This window comes from Peromyscus eremicus, chromosome 13 (assembly GCF_949786415.1).
Source record: "Peromyscus eremicus chromosome 13, PerEre_H2_v1, whole genome shotgun sequence".
Taxonomy (NCBI): Eukaryota; Metazoa; Chordata; class Mammalia; order Rodentia; family Cricetidae; genus Peromyscus; species Peromyscus eremicus.
Window position 1 is genome coordinate 21,649,064 of NC_081429.1, and position 23,404 is coordinate 21,672,467.

General features: G+C 49.7%; 1 protein-coding gene across 1 annotated transcript in view; it reads right to left on the reverse strand.

Moving 5' to 3' along the window:
• Positions 1 to 251: 251 nt before the first annotated feature.
• Positions 252 to 23,404, reverse strand: part of Mtcl1 (microtubule crosslinking factor 1) — a 117,786-nt gene continuing 94,633 nt past the window's right edge. The window contains 12 exon segments of the mRNA XM_059278759.1: positions 252 to 488; positions 5,586 to 5,867; positions 5,870 to 5,989; positions 5,991 to 6,149; positions 6,151 to 6,234; positions 6,236 to 6,855; positions 6,858 to 7,009; positions 7,011 to 7,124; positions 9,680 to 9,711; positions 11,809 to 12,090; positions 17,675 to 17,929; positions 21,687 to 21,854. Of these exon segments, the coding sequence (XP_059134742.1) occupies positions 252 to 488; positions 5,586 to 5,867; positions 5,870 to 5,989; positions 5,991 to 6,149; positions 6,151 to 6,234; positions 6,236 to 6,855; positions 6,858 to 7,009; positions 7,011 to 7,124; positions 9,680 to 9,711; positions 11,809 to 12,090; positions 17,675 to 17,929; positions 21,687 to 21,854 (2,505 nt within the window).

Consider the following 23,404-nt stretch of genomic DNA (forward strand, 5'->3'; position numbering starts at 1 on the left):
CCTTTTTTTTGTTTAATATACTGTGTGTAAAAAAGATGGAGACAAAAATAGTTTTCTGAGCTATGAAAAAATTAGTACAGGCACGTTTACTGTTTCATTCCCGAAACATCTCAGTTTACCAGGTTGAACATTCAGCAGCCGTGTGTTTTTTTTTAAAAAAAAACATCCTTGGACCTTGAGAAAGCTACATCTTTCCTTTGGGGCAGGGGTTGGTGGATGGTGATGGTCTGGGTATGCAAAATTACAGTGAATTATTCCGGTGATAATCCATGCAAGCTTGCATCATGTCACAGGTGTGGCTTCTCCTCGGGTGCCTCCTCCTCACCGTGTTCCTCCAAGGACACTGACACTGGGTCTCCAGGTGACTGAGACTGGGAGGCGGTGGGGGAAGGCGGGGCCCAGCGGGATGGAAGGCGACGGTTTGCTGGTCTCTCTGGCCTGGAGAAGCAGGGCTCTAGGGATGGCGCCAGTGCAGAACAAGGTAGTTCCTTCAGAGCCGAGAAAGGGAGACAGTGTTACTCAGACCTGCAGCGTCGCCCGGGCAATGGCCCCAACACACTTCAGACACATGGAAGTCAAATGGAACAGCCCAGGTGGCCTCAGCATCTCAGTGATTATGGCATGCATGGGGAGTAACTTAAAAGTGATCAGGAAAACATTCCACATGAATGACCGGAGACGTGACATGTGACCTTTTACACTGTGACAAAAATACAACAAAACACAGGGACATGGGTCTGCTTGTAGGGCATCTCCGGAGCTGGAACACAGAGATGAGGAGGAAGCAATGAGGGTCACCTTGTCCCAGCCCCATCCTTGAGCCCCTTGAAGGAGCTCTTCAGCTACTGAGCTAGTCTCGCAGGATCCCAGTCTACGGAGGCCTACAGGGACCCGGGGTGGCATCCAGCTGTATTAGCAACGGGACTCAAACAGAACTCTGCCACTGTTTATTCCAAGCTGACTGGCAGAAGGCTAAACAAACTCCCACAATGTGTGGGGGAAAATGTTGCAGACAGAAATTTTAATTGAGGTCTAGTTTTCTTTAATGACTCGTCACCGTGGTGGCGGCGGTCTTACAAACTGGTACCGAGACGGTGCTCGTGTGTTTGTGTTTCAGCCACTGTAACATTCAGTCATGGTGCAGAGCATCTGTAGCCGCTGGCTTGTTTAAAAGGAATGTGGCGCTACGTGTCCCTCGCCTGCATGTCAGGGAACGGGGATGTCCAAACTCGGAAGTTACTAACACACAGGAAGGTGGGGAGCTGGGTCACACGCAGTGTGAACTGCAGGTGACGCTCGCACAAAACGTGAGGTGGTATAGTACCGTGATGAAAGGCACAGAGAGGATGTCGTGGAATAAGGCCCCAGAATGGAAGTCAAGAGGTGAACTGGAAGATCCAGACATGACAGACAATGAAGGACCCAGAATGAAGAGATTAGGAACAGCAGAGATGCAAGGACAGATGCTGTGTCCAGTGGGCAGGCGATGGCTCTTGGGAGAAGATGAAAACATGACCAAGGACGCTCAGAGACGGCCAGTGAGGATGTCATGGCCCGAGGGTGGCAAGGGACCCACAGGCTTCTGCAAGAGCAATGGAGTAATGGGGTAGAGTCCTCCCCTCATCCCTGAGGGGACAGCAAGAAAGGGAACATTAACATTAAGACCATTCCATCAGATGCCTTCTAACTGACCTAGGAGGCTCTTCCCTGGGCCATTTATACTGATAGTACCGTGACAGCCAGGATGTACCTATAGCTACCGTGTGGATACATGTGAGGTCAAGGTGGTGCTGTATCTGTGTCTCGTTACCTCACCTCACAGTACCTGGAGGAGGGTGGGCACGGTTTGTGAAATCCATGTCCCGGCTCCCACTACTACAGGAGTGAGCATGCGCACGTTTGCCGAATATCGGTGTGGCTGCCGCTACAGATCTATTCAGCCCCTCTTCCCACTGAGGCCGAACAGAACAAGCTCTTCTCAGAGACCATCACACCCTCCTCACTAGCACCTGTTTGTGCAGGAAAAAAAAATGTGTAGCCACAATGTCAAGGAAACTAACATTTCCTTAGTAAGACACCAGCACACACAATGAGCGATGCTGTCCTTTACCCAGAAGCCAGTGGGGTGGCTGTGTGGAAATGGTCTTTTCCACCAGTTTCTTGGCCATTCAGCCTCTCCCCCTGCTACGGGGACACGACTTCTATCTGATGGTGGCTATGTCTCCCCTACCCCCAAGACAGAGTCTCACTATGTAGCCCTGGCTGGCCTCGACATTGTTATGTAGACCAGGCTGGCCTCAAACTCACTGATATCCACTGCCTCTACCTCCCCAGTGCTGGGATTAAAGGTGTGCGCCACCACATACAGCATGGCTCTACTTCAGTTCTTAACTTCAGGTAGATTAGGAGGGTGACTACATCCCTGACTCAAACCACAACGTGTACTTTCTCATAGGTCTCACTCAGTTCAGTCTCTGACGGCCATGCTGAGTTCTCAAAAATACAGGCAACAGAGATGTCTCTGTTGTTATTCATTCAGAGTATTATTATTCATTGATACTTATCAAGGACTTACTTTTTCACCAGTAGACTTACTTGGAAGGACAAAAGATATCTGGATTTATTCTTTCTGGCACGATTGTTTGAAAAAAAATGAGCGAGAAGGCTCAACATATTATGTGCACCACACCCCAGCACACCGCAACACACCTATGCAACTGAAATGCCAGTGAGCCGTGGTGGGTGGGTCTAAAACCAACAGAAGCTGGGTTCAAAGGCTCCTCCAGGCAAGGCCTGAGATGGCCCTTCCTAGCCAATGTTTCTCTCTTTCTCCAACTGCAAACTCCAGGACGGGAGAAACCCCAGCGGAATCTACATGCTAAGTAGTCAACCCTGGAGCAGGCGAAGTGGGGTGTCTGTACTCAGGGTCCATTCCTGGGGGTGAGAGTGGATCTCCACAGATGGTGATGGATGACAAGCATGAGCACGCCAGCTACACACACAACTCTCTGGACAGGCGGAAGTGAGAGAGAAGGAGGCACTTACAGTGTGAGGCAGGCAGGGCTAGAGTCCCCATGGGGCAGTTAGTAAGACAGTTTGGTTCTGGGCAGACAGACAGAGAAAGGAGAGAAAAACAAGTCCGTTGGAAAGTATGTTTCAAACAGAAGCACAGTACAAGTAGAGTCCCTGCTCCAAGATGGCCCCCAGGAGAGAACGGGGGGTCCCTGAGTTCACTCAGAGGCAGGAGGCGGCGGCCAAGGCACTCAGCTCACAGGACCGTCTTCTGCCATGTGTCAACAGACTGAAGAAGGAAGCAGAACCAGGGACAGGCAGTGGCCTCCCAGCTCTCTGACAGCACGTATGTGAGGGGTGATAGTGGTATGGCTGGATACACGGCCTGGCTTGTTCTGCTCACCAGAAGCTACAGCTGCGTGTGCTGTGTGCTCGAATGTACCCCAGTACACTTAGCTCTGGGAGGGAAGGACGCCAGATCATTCTCTTGGCACATCTCTGCCTTTGCTGCCAAGCTTCAAGAGAGAGGCCAGGGTCACTTGAGGGGTGAGAGGGAAGCACAGAAGGGACACTTCCCATCTCTCATGTATTGAGACCCCAGTAACATGCTACACAGGGTGCCTGGCACGGGCTAGGGAAACACCAGTGACTCCGCTGCTCTGGGTGTGGAAAGCCAGACCTGCCACAAAGTCACTGAGGTGAGACATGCTTCCCAATGGGCTTATTACGTGGGGTCCATCCAAACAGGACTGGTTCTGCTGGCACCCAGAACAAGCAAACTGCTGAGAGAAAGGGGAAGACGAACCCACAATGGCCTTGAAACGCCGCCGATGAGTCTCCCTGCGGGCCCTTGGGCCCTTAAACTGCCTGTGCGCCTGTTGTGACACTCAGCTTGTTTGGGAGCCAACAAGGTGGGGGGTAGGGGGTGGGGGGTGAGAGGGGTGCAGGGGAGGTGCGAGGCTCTACACACATGCTTTTCAGAGAATAAGGGCCGTGCAGAGTGACCTGCAGTGGCGTCGTGAGTTTTGCACCCCCAGGCGTTGACTCCATTCAACTACGTGTTATCGCTATTAAACCTCCGCATTACCCGGTTGCTCTAAGCATTTGCTGACAAGAATACAAAGGTTCTTTGGTTCCCGAACTTAATTGCTACTTGGTCTCTAATAGGAGCAGAAACTCAAGACAGCCAATGGACAATGCTTTAAAACAAGCTCTCTTGTAACTGAAAGGCAAAGTATTCACGTACAAAAAGACCCTCCCAAGCCACAGGAACTTATCCGAGGGCTCCTGAGGTTTGGTGGTCTAAACATCAAAAGAGACACCATTTGCTGCCTGAGAACTCTTATCCTGTCATGTCCATTCTTGGCAGAGCACATGACACATCTGTCCCTAAAACTCAGACCTTGGGAAGAGCAGCTCAGGGGATTGCCGTTTCTATAGGTAACTGTCAAAACCAGCGTGGCCTGACCTGCTTCTGGTGTGAACTGTCTATTTTGAATACCCCTCCAAGGGCTGGACGGGGGACCTGTGAGCAGGGTGAGGCAAGCGGCAGAGGAAACACACCTTTCTCCTCGTGTTGTGCAGGGACGCAGCGGCCAGCCTGGGAGCACCCTGCTGCCTCCTGCCCCTGCCCTTGCTGGACGTGGGAGTGGCTGGGCTTGGACGAGGCAGTCATGTGATCACTGACTGGACAGACCTGCTCTGTCAGCGAGGCCTTGACAGTGAGGCGCAAATCCCCCCTGCTGTCATCAGGCTGTTTCACTTGCTGTGGACATGGGATTTCCTTTCTTTCTTTCGAGACAGGTTCTCATTATGTAGCCTTGGATGGCCTAGAACTCAGAGATACACCTGCCTCTGTCTCCCTAAAGCTGTGGACCACCATGCCCGCGGGTGTCCTTGTTTGCGTGTGTGTTTTGTTCATTTGTTTGTTTTTGTTTTTTTTCCACTGCAAGAACACATGTGGGCATATGCATCAATAGAATTCAGTTGCCACTGCCATATTCTATTAGGGCACAGTTTTTACTTTATCCATTACCTGATTCCAGTGAAGGGTGGTTCATAAGATGAAAAACTGCTGATCTGTACTGAGGCGGCCTGAGAATCCAAAAGCTATTCTTGTAGTTCCCAATCAAAGAAGTTTGTGTCTGTGTGGTCCAAATACACTATAGCATGCCCCTCAGGAAGCCACACATAAAGATCTGCAGTGTGGAGAAGTCCTGACAAGACAGGCATGCACACACGGCTTCCGCTCACTCAGTTTTCACACTTGCACCAAGTCACACAGAGAGAGGAACTAAGTATACCCCCCGGTACAAATCCCAGACCAAGAAAGACTAACCCAGACCAGAGGAGAGTCAGACCAAACCGCGTCCTCACGATTTTGAGGACAGTAAAAATAAACTTTCTTATAAGTTACTCAGGGTTTGTCTTTCTGCCTGGTCCATTTCCCAGCTCACTTCATCCCTGCCCAGTTACAAGGACTCCTGAAACCACTGCCCAGGACCCACCCCAGGCTTCCTATGCTAGGTTGCTAAAGGCAGAGCTGATGGGCAGTGGAGCAGTACCCAGTTTACCTCCATGGATCCTGGTTCAGCTGGTCCTGCTTCTCCGGTGTGGCTGTCGCTGGTGAGACCGGAGGGGCTGTGGGTGCTGGCTAGCTTCTCCTTTAAGGCATGCTCCAACAACTTTTTGTTGAGGATCCGGGCCACACTCTCAGTGAGTGTATAGCCAGGGGGCGCAGATAAGTCCTGTCTCACAGGTGTGCTCTCTCCACCATCGTCCCTGCACGTCTCCGAGCCCACCCCTAGGGGGCTGGGCGACCTCCCTCGGGAATTAGTGCCTGTTTCCTGGCCTGGAGACCCAGCTCCTGGCGAGGTTCCGCTGAGCGAGAGCGGCTCCCGGCTCGCAACCCGACGGGACTGTGGTCAATGATGTTGAAGAGGCTGGAGAGGCCATCGTTGATGGTGGTGTGCACAGGGGCTCTCCCTGGTGGTGGTGGAGCGGGCCCAGGCCGACTCGCTGAACCCTTTCTGGGCCATGCCTGGTGAGGTCCTGCTATTTGGCTGGTCAGCTTTTGAGAGGGGCTTTCTCTGAAGCTTGGGGGAACCATACTTTGGGGAGCAGCAGGTGCGTTCAACACTTGGCCTGCACCTTCTCGAAGGCAGGGGCCACCTGCCTGTTCCTAAGGCTTCGGGAAGGAGAGGACACGGGGGTAGTGCCACCGTCCGGCTTTTGGCGTGAGACACTTGTGGGGGCTGCTGGTGACGCCGCCGGCCCGCAGTGCCTCAGTCTGCAGGCCCACACTGATTGTCTGGATGGTCTGTGTCCCTGTGGTCCTGGACCCGTTGGTCTGGCAGGCCATATCCCTGACTTGTGGCTCAGCGGGACCAGAGCAGATGGCATGCCTGACAGAGAAGGCCACCTCCTTCATGTCATCACTCATGTTCTTAGACATATCTAGGCTGTGCAGTGGGGAGGTGAACCCCAGGGAGGGGCAGACAGGTCTGTCTAGGGGGCGGAGGGACCCCTCCACATAGTCTCGGGGGTGCCTGGGTGGGGTGCAAGGCCATCTGTTGAGCACAGGTTCCGGATGACCTCCCTTGGCATCTGCCAGGTTCCCTCTTGCTCTGCTCACGGGGAAGGGGCCCTCGGGGTCCCCTCGGCTCCTGCCCTCCCCACCCGACACTAGACTGTCAACCCGGCGGAGAGCAGGTGGGCTGTGCAACACATGCACCCCAGACTGCTCGGTGAGGACGTGGCTCCGCAGGGGCTGCTTCTGGCAGTGCTCCGGGCTGGTCATGGTGTCCGTCGTCATGGTGACACTTGTGGTCAGGTACCAGGAGAGTCAGGGAAAGGCTCTGTGGTGGCCTCATGTCCTACCCGCCCCACCTCGGTCCTGTCTGCCCAGAGGTCTGGAGGCCTATCGGTCCCAGTCCTGGGGGGAGTGTAGTCCCAGTTTTTGCTGTTGAACTCCTCGATGTACTTCAGGTCATCGGAGACAGGGCGGAGTGACGTCCTCCTTGCTGCTGGCAGACGGCAGGCCCTTCTCAGGCAGGAATGGGGAGACATCCATCAGACGCTGGAATTCAGACATACAGGACACGGACACAGCCCTGGGGAAAGAAGGAAAGCAGGCGTCAGCTCTGGGCGTACCCACGGAGGTGCCTGCCTCTACCTACCTCTTAAAGATCGGGCCAGCCACTCGATATCCTGGGTGGCTGATATGCTCACTCCCATGAGCGCCCACAGTTGTACTGCTCTGCAATTGTGCCTGCAGCCTTGCCTTGGTCTGAATTTAATAGAGCTACCACCCTGCAATGGCTGCATGTACATGTGGATTATCTACCCAGTCATAGCTATTCCAGACTGTGGTCTGGCCTCTCAGCCCACTGGGGAGCATCATCCTCTACTGGCTCTCCACCGACCTGTGCAGATGAACACGCCATAATCTCTAGCTACAGTGCAGCCCGTGGGATGGCGGCAGAGAGTCTAGTGAAACATCTCCAGGCCCACGTCTTTTTCACCCAGCCTCATCCTCCACTGGCCTGAAGGACTAACAGTCTCCAAAGGCCACTTGGAAGACGTAGGGGAAAACAGGGAAGCGGTCAGCTTCCAGTCTTTTTTCAAACAAGAATCCAATCAAGCCCACGCAATTCGGTGTGAGGGCGTACTCTCCTCTCTCAGCTTTCCTCTCTATAGGCAAGTGGTCTCTCTCTGTGTGTTCTTTCTGTCCTCTGTAGGAGGAAAACTCCCTCCGACACACAAACAACCGTAAAGAGGTAAGATAGTGAGTCACGACAGCTGGACTTCGGTAGCCATCGCCCAGTGCGTATATGCATATGGGTGCAGATCCTCAGGGCAAGCATTTTAACTCCTCATGTTTCAATCCGACATAAATTTGTTGAATGCTTTCCACCTGCTCTTCAGTCTCCCCAGAGGCGGTGGGGTGCCATACTGGACAAGTCAGGAGGTGGCTAGGGTAGTCATGCAGCTTGCCTATCCACCAGGGCAAACACATGGTCAGAGGCTGGGGATTGGGTGTGCCCACCACCTCAGGTGACAGAACCTCTGTGGCCTGGAGTCACTCCAACTGCGGCAGAAGTGGGAGGCAAGGCGGACACCAACTTACCATCCCGCTAGATCAGTTTCCCTTCACCTTGACAGACAATGTGTACTCAGGGTTCTGTCTCAGCCCTGGCCATGTCAGAGGGGATCCCAGACCCAGTGCACAGAGCACCCCTCCACAGAAACCTGGTAATAACAGTAAGGCCAGACTGGGGCTCTTCCATGAGCAAGTCTGAATACTCAATGATTGCTACACAGAACCACCAGTGGCAGCCACGGGTGGGGACTTCGTGCCTCTGGGGTTAGCTGGATGGAGGAGCACAGGCATGAGAAAGAACGGAGAGGCATGGACCTTAGAAGCAGCCACGTAGATGAAAAGAGACTAGGACGCAGAGGAAGCATGTTCAAGTGCCTCCTGATGCAAGAGATAGGGCAGGACCCACCATACGGCTAGAGCTCAGATGGTGCATGGCCAGGGGAGGGGTCGGTACCTTCATAGTTTTGAACATTTTGATGCTAGTTAAAATGTACAGCCCCTATGCTGACTACATCTGAAATCAACAGAAGCAAAAAAGATTTAAAAACAGAGTGCAAAAAAGAAAACAGAGAGATGGGAGGCCTGGACTACCAAAAGCAAACGGCTCGAAGCCTTCACCTGGACACAGAGTTGTGGATGCTGCTGGCAATGGGCAGAGCAGTTGGAGGGACAGCTAAATGGGGTGGGCTGCTTCTGTGTCAGATACTGACTGGCTCCCTGTGTGCCCATACGTGTAAACTGCACGAGGAAAATAACACAGCACAGTCTTTCAAGAATCTGAAACTCTCCAAGAAAATAAAACAACAAAATCGTTCAAGAATCTGAAACTCTCCTATTTGTGGATGAGGCGACCGAGGCCCCAAGGCACTTAAGTCCCAGACCCAGGGAAACAGAGCAGTAAGAGGCATACGAGGATTACTTCCAGATTAGCCAAGCCCTCGGGTATACTCTGTATTGCCCAGAGAAGGGCAGGACCATGCCCAGACAACTCGGTCGGCTGTGTGGACAAAAGACGGCATAGGTTACGGAGGAGATGGTCACTTACAGCCTCCAAGATCACAGACAAAAAGGAGGAGGGTTACTGAAAGTGGCAAACTGCCGGAGAAATAGATGGGATGGAGATAACGTGTATCCATGTACAGAAGGAAGAAAAGACAGGAACCAGAGAGCATGAGCTCTCGAGCAGGAAGCTGGTGTGCAGCTAACACGAAGGGCCACAGCTCCGGTCTGTTTCCTTTGGGGATCACCGCAGGAAGGACTGTAACAACAAATCCCCCATGTACCAGGAGCAATGCCTCCTGAGTGCAATGGTTTTCTGAATGGCCCATAAGAAGAAAGTTTTCCACAGACCTTTGAAAAACTGACCTCTTCAAGCACTGTGAAGTTCTTGTCATAAGACACATATCAGCGTGTGTTCTTTTTGTTGCTAATACTAACCCATGAAGCAAATAATTTAATAGCAACTACTTACTGTAATTTATTCCGGAGAGTACCCACAAACACTGCATCAAAATGGTGGAATGTTAAGAGCAAAAGATTTCTAATTTAGCAATCAATTTTACTTACCTTTGAAGATTTCCCTTGCAACTTTCTTCTTCCTGTAAAAAAAAAACAAATGTTCGTCGGAATCAGTCGACTTTGGCTTCCTAGGAATCCTATCTGCGCTAAACTGACTCGTTTTGCTCTGGCCCCTTAAGATGTGGTTTAAAATGCTCACTGAGGCCCAGTTCTGGGCTACTGCCCTGAGCCCTTTGAAGTCTTCACAGTAAAGGCAGCATCCGCAGCATCATGGGAGGGCAAGAGCTTCTGTAGCCTCCCCAGGGAGGGAGGGGCCTGCCTGAGTGAGGAAAACTGACTCTAAAGCTGGCTGAGTAAATGGCTCTCCTGCATTCCCATAGAAGACTTCCCCACTGAAGTTCAAAGAACTGGCCATCCCGAGTAAGTCCAAGTGTGTGCATGTGGGTGGAGGAGTGGAAGCTAACAGAGTGAGTGGAGAGTGGGAGACCGATGTCCTCTGGTCTAAATCTTGCTATGGAGGTTGGTATGGGTGGCATCTTTGGGGCAGGGGCTCCTGCTTGCTGTTGAATATTCTTAGTTAGGATCAGAAGTAGAAAGACAGTGACTGCCCCTTAAGAGCAGGGGGAGCTGTGTGGTAAACAATGCAAAGGCAAAGGGTGTCTCTCTATTGAGAAAAGACCTGCATGCTGACATGGGTTGGAAGAAACAATCACTTGACAGTAACGAAGCCATGCTCCTTGGGACAGTCTCACTGAAGCATGTCCTTCCTCACAGACAGCAAGCCTTGGTTTCCTCCACACAGAGGAGGAAGGATCTCATTTGGATCTTTGGCTCTCTCGGCTACAAAGCTGGACCACAGAGATCGCCTGCAGATCTGTGGCAGGGCAGACCTACCAACAATCATTCTACCGACCTGACACACACTGCTGAGGGTAAGGCAAATATTTGACGTCACTGATGTGACTGACGTATGTGGTTGAGCATCCCTTAATCCAAAAATCTGTAACCTGAAATACTTCAAAATCTAAAAATTTCTGACATTTGTTTTACACACAAAATAAACATATCGACTAAAATTGCCATTTAGTGCTATGGGCATAAGGTGTATATGAAACATAAATGATTTCTGTGTTTGAATTGAGTCCTATCCCCAAGAAACCTTATTATGAATATGTAAATATCCCAAACTGTGTAAAAATTGGAAATCTGAAACCCTATGGTCTCAGCATTTTGAACCACGGACATTCAACTCACAGAATGTTCTCATATTTCAGCACTACCTGAGGCAAGTCCCTGTAAGTCTGAGGTATTTGAAAGAACAGTACCCAGTACAGTCACTGTTAAGTGGATCACATGTAATGATTCCTATACTAGTGTCTCCACCCCACCATCCCAGGTTTACTGAGACAGGGTCTCACTATTCCTATACCAGTTTTTAAAATGAGGTTTTAAAAATAAAATCAGCCAGTGCATTAAAGGCGGTGGCACACGCCTTTAATCCCAGCGCTTGGGAGGCAGAGCCAGGCAGATCTCTGTGAGTTCGAGGTCAGCCTGGTCTACAGAGCAAGATCCAGGACAGGAACCAAAACTACACGGAGAAACCCTGTCTCGAAAAACAAAACAAAACAAACAAACAAAAATCATCACGGGAAAATAAGTGACGTTGTGCCACAGAAATTTTGGTGGCTCTCTTTAATTCTCTCATTTGTTGATTCAATTGTTGGGTCTTTTTCCCTTTGCCCAGAACAACATATTTATAGCAGCTGCCATTTAGTGATATCTACTAAATGTTAAGAAATTCCTTAATACAGAATTACTTCTCAGCCATTAGTTTTCTAGAATCAGAAAACTATAGTATGATTTCAAGAAAAGTTGAAAATACACATTTATTTTGTCTGTTGTGTTTTGTTGACTACACTCGTTCTTGAGAGTTTTCATGTTGCATGGGACCCTAGTCCAGCACTTCTAAACCCACAACAAGATGGCTAAGTTAAACTGACCACAGGAGTAGGGTCAGGTCCACCAAACAAAACCGTCTCCGTTGGCAGAGGGTCACTTGGCTCAATGCACAGGTTGTCTGGGGAACTTGCCGGGAGGGGCATCTGCCAGACACTGGCTGTATCTAATGGCCGCTCCCTCCTGCTGTGAGGAACCTCAGAGGACAAACCCAAGCTGACCTCGGCAATACTGCAGTTCCTGAGGGGTGGCGGGTCCTCTGGTTCATCATCCAGGGATAAAGCATCCAAGTACAGGTTCTCGCTGGCTGAGCACCTGTCCGACTCCTTCAGTTTGGAAAGCGGCCGGTCTTCAAATGGGATGGAGTCAGTGTCTGCACAGGGCCATATGGACACAGGTCGGGGCGCACGGAGGCCTCCTTGGTGTGGGAAAGGGCGAGTGTTGTCTTCCTTTTGACTGCAGAGGAAACTGCCACTTCTCCGGGGACTGTTCTCTTTCTGCAACTGAGTGTTGAAAATGGAAAGAATCAGCCTCTCTTCCCAGTGTGACAATTTTTCTAAGACCATCCTTTCTCCACTATGTTGAATTGCAAGTGTCTACCTGAAAAGGCTTGGCTAGAAGCAAATGTTCTTAAAGTCACGACCTCAGTTTCAAAATGTCCTACAGTAATATCACAAATGCAAATGCCTTCTAAAGAAAAGCACACTTTACCAGGACTACGGAATCTTCCTGATGCAAATATTTATGTTTTGAGGGGTTTTGCTGTTGTCTTCTTCATTTTTGTTATAGTCCAATAATTGGTTTATCAATTTGTGCTCACGGGAAATTAGACTTTTTTTTTAAGTTTAATGGGAACAAGCATCATGTTTAGTACTTTCTTTTGCAATTACCTCCAGAACTTTAGTTATGCTCCATGGAATACTGCCATGAATGGCAAACTCCTGAGGTGAACCCCATTTTCCTAACTGATCCAAGGCAGATAACAAATTCTATATATAACCCAAGTAACTGAACTGGATTGTGGCCACACGATGTTAAAGACAACTTTAATTTTGCTCGAGAGAGTTCAAACTTAGCTGTAAAGATGACTGAAGATCTGGCACACTTTTTGGCCTGATTTGGTAAACTGAAGCAATAGTGGGCAGACAGGTCACTGGGAGTGTCGAGGAAGGGGCAGGGGACACAGTCAGTGGGGGGAGCACTTTTCTAGCGCATTCAAGGCCCCGGTCCAATCCCCAGCACTTCAAGGAGGCAGGGGCTGAAGCTGTGGATGTGTGCCTTGCTGCTTTGCAAGCAAAAGTGATTTCCCAACTCTTGCCCAGCTCAGTGGAGATGTGCAGACAGGTAAGCCGGCAGAGGGGCCTGGTATGTGCAGTTCACTCAGCAGATAAGCACTTTCTTGCAGTGGGAGATCCCGAGTGGGGGTATTTTATCAGAGAGCTCTGTAAAATCACAGAGGGCCGACGGATATCCCAGGGCTGTGGCTCACAGGCTTCGGCTCTCTTCTTCACTGCCTCTCTCTTTCTAAACACTTATAGAAAGTGCATTCGGGGCCTGAAGCTATTCTCACCTCGGACTTTATGATAAGAGACTGCACACTCTCCTAGATTGACTGTACCCTTGAATAAGTAAATTATCTAACGATCAGAATGTCATTTGGATTTCACTGGAAAGAGTGGCTGACTCAAGATTTCCAATCCTCAAATGCTGAGATGGTGGAGGAAGTTCTTAAAAAAAAAAAAAAAGAAAATCCCTCAAACCCAGACTGGCTTTTAGGAGCATCTTTACAGGTTGTCTCTCTGAAGCCATTTGAGCCCACATCCATGAGCTTGCAGAGGCGTGGACTGTGAATGGTCAGGAGGAAGCTGGACAGGACCACAGGACTGTCAGCTCATTTTCTAATTTTGGAGGCGTTCAAACAAACGTCTTTGAACGTTATTGCTAGCCTATGAGAAGACGGGGGTCCCCCGCCAGCAGCCAAATCTTAGATGCCAGTCTGTGTCAGGCTCACTGTTATATGAGGGAACAAACAGATCACTCCAGATTTGAGCTTAGCTCCCTCCACTCTCTCCTCCCCCTTCCTAATGACACATTTCTTCGCAGTTCCCTTAATGACGCTAAATGCTTTACTTAAAAATATATATATAAAAAGGAAAGCTTTTTATTATATTTCTCTAACGCATGTCAGTGCGGATGAGTTTCAACACATGATCATCTCCCAAGTTATTTTGGGCAGAGAATTAAAATGCAAGAATCGCATTGGAAGCTGTAAATGTGCACTGAGGGTGTGTGTGTGTGTGTGTGTGTGTGTGTGTGTGTGTGTGTGTGTGTGTGAAGGGGGAGAAGGAACGACCAAAGAGGAGAGCTATGAACAACCACGTTCTAACTCAATAAAGTGGGTTTCAAAAATAAACCCAGGCAGCCAGCAGCAGTTTGCACCGGGGCTGCTAAGTGTCAGATTTCCTAAAAAAAAAAAAAGATCCGAAGCGGCTAGAGCTGGCAGTCCCTGCTGCCGAGATGCCTGTGTGCTGCTGTAATAGTATAAGGGATAGGGTTTCCTGGGGCTGCACACCTTCTGTACTTGTGATCTTGCAGCGGAATGACATTTAATGCAAATAGAAAATTTAACAGGTTTGGATTTCAGATAATTGAGCACAACAAAAAAATCTCAAGAGTGTCACCTTACAACTGGGTGGAAAGAAAGAGGTCGCCTTGTGCACAGGTTTTAGAAGACAGGCTGGCCGTTCAGGTTCTAAAGGCAACTGACTCGAGAAAATTAATGGGAGGGTGAATCGGTGACATACAATGGTTCCTTTTTTTTTTTTTTTTAGCTCCCCAAGTACAAGTATAGAGAGACATTCTGTGACAGTGAACTGGGAGCTGACCAATCCTACAGAGAAATCCAGTGTGACTCCATGAAAGTTAACTAACCCCCCAATCCAACGTGGGCCGAGATAAGAGTTCTACCAGGATAGAGGAGACACACCTTAGCCACATTGCCATAGTTGTTCACCACACAAACCGCCTCATGTGGCATAGAAATGATGCAGGAGTTTAACGACACCGGGCAAGTATGATGCACATGTCCTGGAAGTGAAAAATGGATTTGCTGCTGCTTCTCTGACTGTCCGTATCAAGTTATCACAGCCAAGGTTATTCGGCTTCCCCGGGGGGCCAAGTATCAAGTGGAGGCCGTGAGGAATATTCAGTTACATTTCTTGCTCGTCTATGGAATGTGCAACTAGACATGAAACCAGCAAGCAAGTGGACGAGAGATGAAACCTGTGCGCATTTCCCCTTGTACGTACATCTATCTCCATGGGCATCTGAGCCGACCTCCTCTTTCAGAGAATGCTTACGTACAGCTGCTGTACTAGTTTTCAAATTGGGCAGTGAGATCTCTAAAACCCTATCCAAGGCGGACGACTCCCGCGGAAAGGCTAGACTTAGTTCTCAAAGCCGCAGCTGCACGTCTGCAGCATCCTTTCATCGTGGACCGACCTGACGAGCAGGGAATCCTGCACAGACGCCAGGACCTACAGCACAGGTGTGAGGGCCAGGTGCACACCTGAAGCACCAGGTGAGGTGACAGACAGTTCAGCCCTGGGTCACTGCTGCTTCAGAAACTGAGTGCTACCAGATGCACCTGACCAAGTTCTTCTTTGCTAGAAATTCCTTACTCCCCCAAAGAAACCCAAAAGCCTCAGATACCTGCTTAACTGACAGCGTGACTTTCAACACTAAAGCAGCCTGTGACAGGATCGATAAGCAGCAATGACAGGCAGAGGGGACCCCCAAAGCCCCATGACAGGGGACACCATGGCCTTGCAGGGTGTGGCAGGGACACAAAGCAGTGGCCAAGAAGTACCTAGTACCAGGCTGCCACTGCTTACCTGTTGTTTCCTAGGAGATAAAACATTGCCTCTTGGAGGGAGAAGGAAGTGTCATGCGACTTACAGGGCCCAAGAACCACAGAAAGTTAGAAGATTCACCAAGAGCTCCCCCCGCCCCCCAAGGTTATATAAGCAGTTAACAGTTGTGGAGGAAGAAGCTGTCTGGAGGCTGAGCTACCTACAGTTTGTGCACCAGAGATGCAGCTCCTGTGAATCACGGTGCTCCAGTGGGCTTTTCAGTGAGGATTCCACCCGGGAGCCACACCCAGGCTCCTGTAAGGAACCCCTCATCCACGGTGCTGTACGTAACCCCAGTAAACTCAACGCTTCACTAAACTAGATTGGGGTGGAATCATTCTTGGCCTGTAGTCAGAACTCCATCTGGGGCAGAGACATCTGTTCACGTCTCCTCAGAAAAAGTCAAGTTGGCTGTGATAAATTGGTGATCATTTTGTAAGAATGCATGCTACTGTTAGCCCTGGAGTTCTGCCTCGCGGCAGACCCACTCACCAGAGCACAGATGCCAGGCACAATCTGGCAGATTGTTCACAGTGCTGTATTTCCAAACCACACAGGAAATGGTAACTTTCCTCTTGGTAGTATTTGGAGGATTTTGAAGTGGAACCATATCAAATATTAACAAGGTGACTCATTGGTGATCAAGCCCAGGAAGGCCTCCGCTCCTTCTATCTGTAGTGGGCTTTCTTCCTCTCTACTGCTTCTAAGTCACAGGCTCTGGCCATTTTTAAATCACGTGGTTCACTCTGCGTCCCTCCCTATGCATATTTAAACTTGAATTCACCTTTGCCATTCAACCTTAGCACAGGAACGGTGTCGTATGGGTGGCTGGAAGAGCTTCATTCTCAACAGGCTCTCACATTAACGCAGGCAGTGTGAGCACTTATAATGGAGTAATGCTGTACTTTATCCTGGTTACCACTTCTAACTGAGTGACATTTCTTGAGCCTTTGGGCATTTATAAGAGTGACAGGCTGAAAAGAGGCAAGGTATCTGTGGGGGTGGGAATCCAGCCAGGGAGGAATTCAAAACCCTCTCCTCAGCGTGATGTGAAAACTGAATCTGCACATAACTCTGGCCCTACTGCAGCTATCTAAACCACCCCAAGCGCACGCAATGCAGAGAATGATTACGAAAACAACTCCCTCTGCTCTCCCCACATCCATCTGAGTTTGTTTATCGGGAGATGATGAGCTACCAGATACCTCCCTTGATTCTGGTCCTATCTAATCCCGGCTCAGCAATACCACAGCAGGAGCACTCGCCAGCCAACAACGACTTCTAACTCAATTTGGTAATTACTTCACTAATGGGAACAATTCCATTCAGGCTGCAGCCATCACCACAACCGGACCACGTCTTCCGTGGCCATCCTAAGTGTTAGCTTACTCTGGGGAGGGACTCGCTGACGGATAACCCGAAATAACCTCCCCTTTCAACTTTAATCTTCAAATCCCTTTAAAAGGTCCCTTCCCAGCCCCTGCACATGTATATAAAAAAGGCAAAATCGCCTACAGACTCTGCAATGAACGGATGTGTGTAATGGAAGGGTGTGATGATTCACCTTGACTGTCAACGTCGCTGGGGTGAGAAATGTCTAGATTAGTAATGCTGACCTGGATGGGTGTGTTTGAAGGCCAGGCCTTTCAGTTAAGGCCACCACATCCTGGGGGTTCTGACCTAATACATGAATTAATTCCTAGACAAATTCAAAGTTGATGGCATTACCGGAAGGTGGTAGGAGATAAAGAGATGGAGGTCTAGTTCGATGAAGTAGGTCCCTGGGGCTGTGCCCTTGGAGCTACAGCCTGCCCAGTCCTGCTGTATTATTCTCCCTGCTTCTCTGCCCACCATGAGACGAAGTAGCTCCTCTACCAGGCGCTCCAGCCACCATGTACTACCATCCAAGCACACCGCACCAAGCAACCACTGACTGGCGCAAGGCTCCCACATCTTTTAAGTTGTTCTCACAGGTATTCTGGTACACGAAAGTAACTAACACACACAGAGCACGGGAGCAGACCTCCGCTACGGGAAACCTAGCACTTCACGCTCATCCTCTTGGATGCCCTTAACAGAAAGCAGGAGACAGCAGCAAGCTCCTTTCTCTAGGTGCCCCTGGCCAGGGCCGTGAGATGTCTGCAAGCTGCCCGCTCAGGGGCTGCGGCACACCTACCTGCTCCACCCGCCACAGCAGCTCCTCCTTCTGACGCCCCCACTCCTGGCGCTCGCTGTCCAGACGCTCCAGCAGCTCCACCTTCTCTCGGTTCCAGTTCTTCTCCCGGTGATGGATCTGCCAGCGCAGGTCCATGACCAGGCCGTGGCTGTCAGCCAGGAGCTTCTGGTGGACTTCTCTCTCCTTCTTCAAGGCCCCTTTGCCCTCAGCAGAGGAGTCGAGCTCTCCCAAGCTTTTCTCTGCCTTCTCTTCCAGCTGCCGAAGAAGAAGAAGAAGAAGAAAAGACTCAGGAAGACCCTCTCTGAAGCACAGCACCAGACGGAGAAAGGAAGTTCAGAATATCTATCTACACATGATCCCGGGATGCATACTGAAGCCAAGCTGGACCGATCGTGTGGGAAAACAAAACGAATTTCATTTTTAAGGCCAGAATTAAGAATATCGGATGTAAAATCTCATAGATTGTGGAGCACAGCTCTTACAGACGCCTTCTTAAAGCTGCACCTCCTAGTCTAAGCCACTCTGTTGTCGGCCTCTACAGCTCCTTGAAGGTGATACCATGCTTGGTTCAATATCTTTGGCTCCTTTCTGGGACAAACAATGGAACCCAATATTCTTTAACAAGTGTCTGTCCAATCACCAGGGGTGAAATATAGAAACCATAAAACTACCAAAGAAGCAACTGGTAGAAACGAGAGAGAAAAGACACATTATGCCAAGATGACAGCACTAGGGTATGCATGTAGGTCTCCTTCCTCTGGGTACCCACGAAGCATCCTGTTTATCCTAAGCGCTCTCGGTTCCTAGAACCATCGGTGCAAGGATTACACAAGACTTCTCATTGGAAACTACGTGAGTCAGAGAACGATGGGCACCCCTAAGCAGCTGAGGCAAAAATTCGAACAGGATAAACGTGCTGGTTGGCTCCTGTCAACTTGACACAAACCCAAACAGATCTGGGAAAGGAGATCTTAATTCAGAAAATGCGTCTTTAAGACCGGCCTTCAGGTGAGCAGGTGTGGCATTGTCTTGATTCATAATTGACATGGGAGGGTGCAGCCCGTTGTGGGTAGTGCCATCCCCAGGCTGGTGGTCCTGAGTTCTCTAAGAAAGCAGGCTGAGCGAGCCATGAGGAGCAAGCCAGTGAGCAGCACTCCCCCATGGTTTCTGCGTCAGCTCCTGCCTCCAGGTTCCTGCCTTGCGTTTCTGCCACGGCATCCTTCAGTGATGGACAGTGATATGGAAGTGTAGGCTGAAACTAAAACTGTTTCCTCCCCACGTTGCTTTTAGTCAGGATGTTTTATCAGAGCAGTAGAGACCTCACTAAGACAATTTAAAATTCTAAATTTCAAAACTGAAGGAGAAACCTCTTCTAACACACAGAAATGAAAACGAACAACAAAAACAGCTCTTGCTGGTGGAGCTGTCCTCCCGGACCCGCAGGGGAGGCTCTCTAAACAGAAGGAATATGGGACCAACCCTTGGATCTACCCAAAAATGCACAATGGAAATAGCAAATGTAGATATAAAACTCATTTCCTCCATTTAAGTTGATTTTAAACATCACTTATTCTCTGAAACAAAAAACAAAAAACAAAACAAAACAAACAAACAAACAAACAAAAAAAACCCCACAGATGTGATACATTGGTATTTACGGCATATATAGAAATAAACAGTGGTGATACATTTGTATTTACGGCACATGTAGAAATAAACAGTGGTGACACATTTGTATTTACGGCACATGTAGAAATAAACAGTGATGGTACAGAGGATGGGGAGGGAGATGAAGTTCATGCTGGTCAAAGATCCCAGGTACGCCAAGGTATGCTGGTTAGGGGAGAGGGACCTTCAACTACGGCCTCCATCAGACTGGCCTGTGCACATGTCTGCAGAGGGTTTTCTATTCGGAGAGCCTCGGGGCTTGTGCCAGGTCACTAAGGACTGACTCAGTGGAACAGAAAAGCTGTGTTTTGCTTTGCTTCCCCCTATGCTAGAGACGGGCTGCACACATGCTCGGCAAGTGCTTTTATTTTGAAATTGGTTCCAGTCCGTGACCAAGGATGACCTCAGACTTGGGATCCCCCCCTGCCTCAGCTTTCCTACAGGTATGCACCAGCAAGCCCAGCTAAGCAAAGATGATCCCATTTGTCGCTGGATCCTCAGTATTTAGAGCAAGGATTAGACTGGGAGAAAAACAAAACAAAACAGAGATTTGGGTTCCCTTGAAAATATCTAGGTTTTTGATTTGTATTTAAGTAGAAGGCCAAGCTGCATTGACAAGTCAGACAGCATCAGGGGCCATTCACTGATCCTGGGCTGTGCATGTGGAAGAATTGTCCTAAACAAATGAGGCAGAAGATGAACGGTCTGTGGTACTACCTGGCTTCTGAACTTGAGGTCCTAGCTCGTTTCCTGGTGGGAAGGCACTCTTCTTCCCTGAGGCTCTATTTGTAGCCAACCCACTGGTGGATCTCAGGCTCCTCTGAGACAAAGATGCAGTGTCTGAGCTCGCATCAACAAATACGTCTTCCTTCTTATTTACATGGATTCCCTCACCAGTGGCACTTCTAAAGGGATGTAATGACACCTCCTGGAAGAGCACCTTTGCACATTCCATGGTAGACTGGATGCCAGGATGAACGGAGAATCTAGTAAGAAGCCTTCGCCTGAGCTTCCAGGAACCATAGCAGGGCCACGGTTCTATCATTTCATAGGTTTGGCCTGAATGACTCTGTTCCTACCTCCCCAAGGACTGTGAGGCCTAAACCTGAAGTCAGAGGACAGAGCAGGCAGGCAGGCGAGCTTGGGAAATCTGATGGTGGATGGCAGTAGGGGTGCCCAGGGTCAGCGGCAGGACAGGTAACCTTGGAGGTACCCAGGTTCATGTGGCAGGACAAGTGAACTTGAGGGATGCCTGGGCTCAGTGGTACTGCAGGCAGACTTGGGGAGGTATCCTGAGTCAGGTGGTGGTGGTGCGGGTGATCTTGAGGGGTACCTGGAGGTCATGGGTCAGAACAGTGAACTTGGGGAGTCCTAGGAGACCTGTTTTCTTTTTGTCTTTTATCACAATTGAGGCTATTTACAGGTATCTCCTTTTTAGGAGACTTTTTTTCCTTTCATGACTGAGCCAATCCATATAAAATTTTAATTAGTTTGTAGTTTGCCTCGCAACAAAGGCTAGAAAATGCGTGACACACACAGACCTTGTTCCTGCCTTATGACCTGGAAGCACCCTGGAGCAGCAGACACTATACGGGAGACACCCAGAGAAGCTGGCCGGAGCCACACTCCCAAGGCTGGGCTGTAAATCCTCGCTGGAGGTGGGTCACACGGGCTCTTCCCACGCTAGCACTGACTCAGATTTCAGCAAGCTGCCCCTTCGGGGCCTCAGTTTCCTTGGTATAAATAAAAAGGAAATTGGACTTGACAAGGTTTCCAAGCCATGAGTGGAAGGAAGCTCCTTTCAATATTTCAAAAAATTCTAAAGGTCAGCCACATGTCACCCTTTTTCAGAGTTGACAAAACCACAGCCTGAAAAGCCAGGGCGCTGGTGCACACCTTTTATTTCAGCACTTGGGAGGAAGGGAGGCAGGTGAATCTCTGGGACGCTAGCCTGGTCTACAGATCAAGTTCCAGCCCAGCCTGGTCTACACAGCAAGTTCCAGTCCAGTCAGAACTACATAATGAGACCCCGTCTCAAAAAGAATAAAAAAAAACACCCTCTACTCTGGCTTCCTGTGGTTCCGAACAGTCAGTCCACATGGCGACAACTTCCCGCTGGCTGTCCTTCAATGGGGCTCCTCCACATCCTTGTTTAGCGCCCAGGGAACAGAGAAACTTGGGGGGTGAGGCACTTCCCTGACCTCACCCCTCACTCCTCTCCCTGCCCTTCCCTCCACCGGGGTTGCTATGGATAACTTAACTGCATCTTCCTCACTCCTCCTGGATAGGGAAGAGGGGGACAGGCACAGCGTTCAGGAGGGAGGTGGCCCAAGGGGGCAGGTACCTGCTCCAGGCGGCACTTGAGCACGGCCCACTCCACATCCCAGGCAGCCTTGTCGCTGGCATACTGCTGCTGTAGGCGGAGCCGGGCATGTTCGTCCTCCCGCAGCTCCGAACGGAAGTCCTCCAGCAGGGCCTTGAGGGCCCTGAACAGCTGCTGGTTTTCCCCCACCTGTGGGAACAGAGCCAGGGGATGTCACTAAAGAGTGTCTCTTAGACAGTGGGGGCTGGAGCACTTGCTAGGTTCCCTGCAGAAGGCACCTGTGGGTGGGGTCTACAATCACCCAATAATGGCAAGATGGTCCCCACCCTGGCCAGAGGCCTCCTGAGGCCAAGGCTCTGAGTAGGTGTGTTCAGAGAATGGACCATGGATCGGTGCTGTGGGCATCTACAGCAGGAGTGCTCTCAACCCTGAGGGTTAGTTTAGAATCAAGAAGTGGCCAAAGGCCACTGGGAGCCATTGGCTGTCAGGACACACCGTGGGACTTCAGATATCCAGGTCTCTGAGTTAGGCTGGCCACTATGGTACAGCATCACTCCAATGCCAACTATTGAAGCAGAAGTCATCAACGAGGGCCTAGAGCTCTCAGAGACACAGGGCGGTCACTCTTGGAGTTCTGGTTACTACGAGGCAATGACAAGGACAAGCGAGGCGGGGATGGGAGGGGCTTTTGAGAACTCCTAATTAAAGCCGGAGGTGAAATGCTCAACTTGCTCACACGGCGTCTGCTGATTCCAAGACTGAGCTATTAACTTATTACCGTTTGTACTTCACATAAAAGCTCTTAGGCTTTCCAGACCCTGCCCAGCCTTTGAAGACACACTTCAAAACTCAGATTCCTGTTTTAGTGTGTGTTGGCGCGGGCACTGTATCACAAAGTCGGGCACACAGCCCCTGTAATCCCAGCGTGGGGAGAGTAAGAAAGAAGGACCACAAGTTGCAGGCCAGCCTGGGCTACACAGAGAGAACCCGTCTCTTAGGAACAGAAGAGAAAAGGGAAAAAAAAGGAGGACATTTGTCTGAATTAAATACTCTAAGTCAATTATAGCTCTTTGATATAATGGGCGGCTATGACCGGTCCTTTCCAATTAAACACAAGGCACCAAGTTCAAGAGTTCTTGATTGGATGTCCTTGGTTTGGTTTACTCGGGAAGCACAGGGAACTAAAAACTAAACCCCACCTCACACATTTAAGTGCCACCCCAGGACGTCAGAGCCACTGGTTCACACAGAATGCAGAAAATTCACTCACTGTTCCACTGAGCAAGTACACAGGCCCCCCTGCTCACATTCTATATGCAAGACCTCTTCTCAGTCACACACCTTCAACTGTCAAAGGACAGCCATGAAGGCGGACCAGCACACAACAGCAGACTTACTGGAAACATTTATAAACTCTGTTGTGTGGTTCTCAAGTGTGTGGATTTCACAGATGACAATCTTGTGTCTCCAAGACACTTCTGAATCCACTAACCAGAAAAGATTATTGCGCATGGGAAGAATCTAAGCTACTGTGTGTATATGTTTATGTTTAACAAGTGAATTCAATCACCAACAGCATATTGATTAACTGGAAGTGCATAGCTGTCCCCGCAACTTATGAAGAAGTTACTATATCAAATCTAGTTGGTTTTGACAGAGTGGTAAGGCCTATCACCATTTATTTCTTTTTTAATTTTCTGACGGCGAACACCAATATTTACTTGTGACAAAAGGCATCA